This window comes from Trachurus japonicus, chromosome 22 (genome assembly GCF_045865225.1).
Source record: "Trachurus japonicus isolate A0001 chromosome 22, Traja_1.0".
Classification (NCBI taxonomy): Eukaryota; Metazoa; Chordata; class Actinopteri; order Carangiformes; family Carangidae; genus Trachurus; species Trachurus japonicus.
In genome coordinates, this window is record NC_140928.1 from 9,512,871 (window position 1) to 9,518,870 (window position 6,000).

Sequence of the window (6,000 nt, forward strand, 5' to 3'; positions counted from 1 at the left end):
TGAATGTGCCATAACCGACTGTCCCACCCTCCTGCCACAGTGTTAAATATCATTAATAAGGAAACTGATTTCATCATAATTCTCCTCCAGCTCACCTTCTCAAGTTCCCTGCACTTGCTTTAAATAAATGAACTGATTTATGTTGCACAAAAGCACAAGCACCAGAATTAAATCATGATCAAATCTTTATTGTTATATTATATCAATATAAATCTCTTGCTCACACAATCAGAGAAATGTGTATCCTTAAATCTTTACCACCGACATCTGCATTTGTCTTATGATTAGTTGATTAACTATAGTTGATCATTTTCTACCTATAAGGTCAAACATTTGCTTCTCAAAGTCTTCTACAGTAGTGTGAGGATTTGCTATTTTATAACATTGTAAACTGGATATTTTTGAGTTTGGGACAAAATTAGACATTTGAAGTCATCACATTAGGCCCAAGGAAACTGCAGAGGCTTTTTGTTTTGTTTTTGTTATTTTGTGATAGAGAAAGCAACCAACAGATTAACTGAGAAAACAAAATGCAAATATTTGAATAGGTAGTTTCATCCCTAGTCATTCCTGTCTCGCAATATGACACTGAGCTGACTCTACAGTACATGGTTGCGTAAGAGTCTTATTCAGACACACTGTTATAAAGACACACTGCCTTGGACTGAAAAGTGACAGAAATGGTCTGATCACACAATATGCAGCGATAATTGTTCCTTATAGAGAGTAGAGCACAGTCACAGTGTCAGTAATCCCAGAATTATATCCTTTTTTTCAGTTTGTGTTGCAGAACAGTTTCAAGTGCAAGTTTCTTCAAATGCATGGATGACACTGTCGTACGCAGGAGGGGGAGTCTGTGAGGGGAGGAATCCTTTAAGCCCGTTGTTCCCCAACCAGAAGGAGTGTCTCTTGTTGGGCACGAGTGAGGCTGAATCTGACGAGGTCGACGTCGCTATGTCCTCTGACATGCTGATCTGGGTGTCCTCTCCCATCTCCAGGGCAGCCCTGCTCCTCTTGGGCACTGGCCGAAAGGTGGAAGTATCGGGGCCGGGCTTGCTCCCCAGAGGGCCCACGGGCTCCAGAGAGGGCTGCCTGTAGACGCTTAGAAAAGTGCTCCTGTAAAGGCCCAGCTGGCCACTCGTGGGGTTGTTTGATCGTGAAGAGCCAGATTTCTTTTTAGAGCGCCTGGTGATCCTGGCGGTGGCCCTGCGCCTGGATGCCCAGGTCAACAGAACATATACCAAAGCACCCAGCAGCAGGCCCACAAGCACAGATAAACAGAAGGCGAGAATCATATCGCCTGCAAAGGGAAAAAAAAAAAAAAATCAATGGAGAGAGTCAGCTAAGGGAAATAATGAGGGAGGAAATAATCATTGGAAATGGTGAGGCTGGGTGCATTGTGTTCTAAAAATGGGGGAGATTATTTCCCCAGATGGTGGATTCAGCTACGTTTCAACTTTGAAAAAACACCTTATTGGGCATATACAAGGTGAACAAAGTGGATCTCACATGTACCATATTTCTTTTAGGAATCTGTGCTCTGCTGTATTGATTTATTATTGCTGGGTGCTGCTATACTGAGATCTTTGTTACATAAAAATCTTACATCATACCTGCTGTGTGGGTTCACGGTCTATTTAGTATCGTTGTGCTGAAGCACAAACTGACCATATCATCACTGTGACACATTAAACACAACCCTGGGTATTATCATTCCATTGTTCATGTTTTTCTACACTTCAGGGCAAGTTTATGTGTCTATAAAGCTCCTTTCCACAACAAGGCAATTTCACACACTTCAAAGAAACAAAGATAATACATAAAAGAAAAACTATTTGAATAGGATTTGTAAAGAATAAAATTAAATCAGAGCAAAACATACAGTACAGGGTGAAATTGCAGGTATGACTCTTACATCTGTGATATAAAATAGGGGGTTATTTGCTCAGAAATTTGTTCCAAATATCTGGTGCATGCTGACTGTTTTGAGCCTGGGGACTTTAAAGTTTAACAAGCCCATCTTAGACAACCTGAGTGGACTGGGTGGTTCAAAACATTGCAGCAGATATACAGTTGAGTATAGCAGAAATATATTTTGGCCCAAACCTCCAAACCTATTGAATGCTTCACTCAGAGCTCATTTCCTGATTTCCCAATGCACCGAAACTCACTTTATTTTCTGTCTGAGTGTAATGTGTCTGTCAATTGTAACCTAGAAAGTCAGTTTTATGTGGAAATATCATTTGTTGTATCGACTGAACAACTCTGTACATCTGTATTTTACAATGCAACATGCTAAACCGACACATTAAAGGCTATGGTTTTGTGAAAAGTGAAAAGGTCCCTTGATCTTCACAATAAACAAATGCAGATACACTCACCAAGATTAAATGTTTTTAGTATTTCCAAAAGGGGATGTGTTTCATTATGTGCCATTATTCCACCAAAACCTGGAGTTAGATTCCCACACTGACTCCGAGCAGACGGATGAACACTAAGCTTTTTCCAAGACAAGCTTTAGGCTTTTCTTCCTTTCCTCCCCTTCAATGTTTGCTATGGCGGAAACTTTGCTGTCATGCTTCCTTCCCTTTCTGGCTTTAAAATTAGCAAGTGTACTGCTTATCTGTGTGGGACACAACACTGGGAAACAGGGTTGTTTCCTTTTGCATCACTTCCTAGGGATCAATACATTGAAACAATTGCCATATTGGGCACCTCCTTTGTAATGAAAGGCATGTTATACATCATTACGCAACAGTTATGATGACAAAACATGTACTTTATGCTTTACTCAGTTTGAATGTGAGGTTGAATTAAAAGAAACTAGATCCACTGAAAATACAACACTTCCTCTGACGTAAAAAGGCTGAGCAGTGTGCCCAAGTGTCCTGACAGGGTTCTGGATAAACTAACCCTTGAAAATCTAACTATCCACCAGAGAGTCTGCAGATTATCAAGCTCTCAGTCTCAACGGGGATTTCCTCCAATTGTTGCTGTTCCCACTTCTCTCCTGACCTCAGGAGTTTTCAGGCTGATAACAACACAGAACAGACTTCTGCAGCTCAGCTGACTATTCCTCTTCTTTAATGTGACGTAAACATTGATTTTAATAAGGCTGCATGGAAAAAACTGAGGGTTTAAATGAGGTAACCTCCCTATTGTAGATGTTTAGTTGGGACGTTACTATCACACAGATGTCCAGCAGATGGCGTTCAAGTACTGCAGGTTTGTAGGCTATACTCAGTCAGCAGCTTTCATGATGTGCATGAAAGAGTAAATCTTTTGATGTCCCAGAAACATATTACAGCCTGTAAAGTTGATTAAGGTTGCATTAGAATTGGTTGTTGAGATTCTCCTGTTAATTATGGGGTAGCATTTTAGCTCTGTGAAGGGGCATCTTGATCAGAAAATTGCAGTGACTTTAGCTTTAACATTATTTAGGACTGTATCCACTGTTAGCTATTACATATTTTATTATGTTTTGAAGTGATGACTCATTTCATTCCCAAAACTTTATTCCCAGAACTCTTAAAAGTTTTCGAGAATAAATTCATATGGCCCAAATTCTCCTCTGCACACATAATATTCTTTAAGGATATGATGTGTATAATTTATGGTTGAGTGAAAACACAGTCTTGTAAGTACAGTAATAGTCCCATTAGCTGTAATCCTGAAAATCCTGGCTGCTCTTGTATCCTACTCTACATGTTTTCCAGCTCAAACAGGAGGTGCATAAACCTCTCTAATAATAAGAAATGTCCTTATTCGCATAGAAAACAGGGGTTTACAAAGGGCTTTGACATAAAAGAGCCCCACATCTGTGACATATAAACCATAAAATCTAACTATAAATATATTACTGTCTACTATCTGTACTTCTATAGACTCAGCTGAAATATATTACCTCTGTTAAACTCTATTATTTCTGATTTTCCCCACTCCATCAGTGCCATTACCCACTGAGGTATAAGGTTGGATGTTTTGAGTCCTCAGGTACTTTATCATCTTACACTTCCTGATGATAGTTAGTAAATGAGACAAAACATAATTGATTCTGACATATCAAATACTTTTCAGACCTCTTCATTATAAGAGAACACCGGCAACCTCTGCAGATATTGTTAACCAAGGAAACATACATACCACAGTTTGGATTTGAACCCCAGCCTCCTTCTCCATAGTCACTGGGACTACCCACTCCCCTATTGACACAAGTGCTTTATGGACAATGTCAAATTTTCTGCAAGGAAAGTTACTTTTCAGTCTTACATTATGGGATGAAAACACAAGGCTAGTATGATTTAAACCTACAGTCTCTGTGTTTATTTTTTAAAACTTCGATAAAATCTATCAACATTTTCGACCAGCCTACCACGCATTGGTTTGGGTTGTCCCACACACATAAAAAAAAATCACTTTTTTTTGCTATCTGGTCACCCTGACTGTGTCCCCCATCATCATTTGGCCTGACAGAGAGTGAATGAAACATACCGGGGGGATTCCTCTCTGCTGAAATGAACCGGGGAATGAATGAAGCCTTTTGTCTGTAAATACTGTATTAACAGGACAGGAACTAGTCCATTTCCGACCCCTACTCCTCCTCCTCCTGCAGCTGCAGTGCGTGCCGCCGCCGCCGCGCGCCGCACCGCTCTGCCTCTCGTGCTCACCAGTCACCAACCTCACTTCACTTCACTTCTCCGTGTTTCATTTTCACAGTTACCATTAGCAACGAGGAAACACAGTCACACACACAACAGACACTTCCTCTGAAAAGTTATCATGCATCGAGCCGGGCTCACAGTGGTAAGAGATGACACACCAGATGCAACGTTGTGTTTCACCGGTATTGTAATGTTTGTGTGGAGGTTGATGGTTGTCAAGTTCTTGTTTACTTTAGCGTTAACTCATCTTAGTTCTTGTGCAGCTTCTTCTCTGGTTTTGCGGTATTTTAGTAACTTCCTCTCGTGTTGAAGTGGCGCTAATTAGCTACACACACACACACAAACACACACAGACACACACCACCTCACCACCATTCTAACCTAACCAAACTACTCGTTCACTTCAGTATCTGATTACTTTGTCGACATTATAATGTGTGCACCTGCACTGCAACGCAAAGTTAAATCCTAATGGAGTCGATGGAGGGAAATCATTTTGACCAACTTTGACCAACGACATTTCTTCGATTTAACTTCCCTTTTAATTCCCAGTGCGTAAGTAAGTTTGAACATATTGTAGGCTACACTTACCCTGTGCTTTGACATTTTACTTTGCATGTGTTTATATTTGCTAAGGCCTGCATTAATATTTCTGTAAATTCACTGACATTCAAATTTAAATGCCTTGCATGTATCGAAAGTCATACTGAAGAAACTGACCATTAATCATTGATTCACTTCGTTTATTTTTGCAGTAAATGTAACAATATAGGCCTGTAGTTTTAAATAATGTAAATGAACTATTGTCTAAGGTAGGATACTTTAATTGTCTAAAGTAGGATGCATACAGTGAAGATGACGTTTGCATACATGGAGAGGCTGATACTACCTGTGAGAAACCACAGGTGTCATTAATAGCCATAACAGTAGCTCTATTTTAGAGCAAGACTAAAGTGTGATGATTTCTTCATTTCATTATTTGCACCCGTGCTTTTCCTGCTGTTATTTGTCAGAACTAAACCCTAACTACAGACCACCTCATTTGGCATTGTACTGTAGTTGCCAATTTGGGAAATCATCATGAAATTGGAAGGGCTGATCTGTTTACAATAACATTACAAGTAGTAGTGACAAAATTAAACTTTGCAAACAAGAATTAAGAAATTTGAACAACAGCAAACTGTGTTCAACCTCTATGAGTGTGCAAAGTCTGTATTTTTTTTTTTACGCAACTAGTTCACTGACATGGTTATGAACAAAAAACAGTTGCTTGCTGTAAAAGTTGGTTTAGTAAAATAACTGCTTGTTGTGGCTTCACTTGAAACCGTCTTAACGTGCT

The 6,000-nt window shown here is 39.7% G+C and overlaps 1 protein-coding gene across 1 annotated transcript; it reads right to left on the reverse strand.

Annotated features, from left to right (window-relative positions):
• Window positions 1–527: 527 nt before the first annotated feature.
• Window positions 528–2,599, reverse strand: myct1b (myc target 1b). Its single transcript, XM_085766625.1, has 2 exons — window positions 2,382–2,599; window positions 528–1,300 (listed from the first exon to the last, which is right to left on the reverse strand). Exons 1-2 carry the CDS (start codon window positions 2,434–2,436, stop codon window positions 798–800), a joined length of 558 nt encoding a protein of 185 aa, XP_085622751.1. The 5' UTR covers window positions 2,437–2,599; the 3' UTR covers window positions 528–797.
• Between the last annotated feature and the right edge of the window lie 3,401 nt (window positions 2,600–6,000).

Excerpts from the sequence above, each read along its gene's own strand:
- myct1b (XM_085766625.1), bottom strand. The coding sequence starts at position 2,436 with ATGGCACATAATGAAACACATCCCCTTTTGGAAATACTAAAAACATTT. Across the intron at positions 1,301-2,381 it reads ACTAAAAACATTTAATCTTG|GCGATATGATTCTCGCCTTC; the intron begins GTGAGTGTATCT and ends TTCCCTTTGCAG.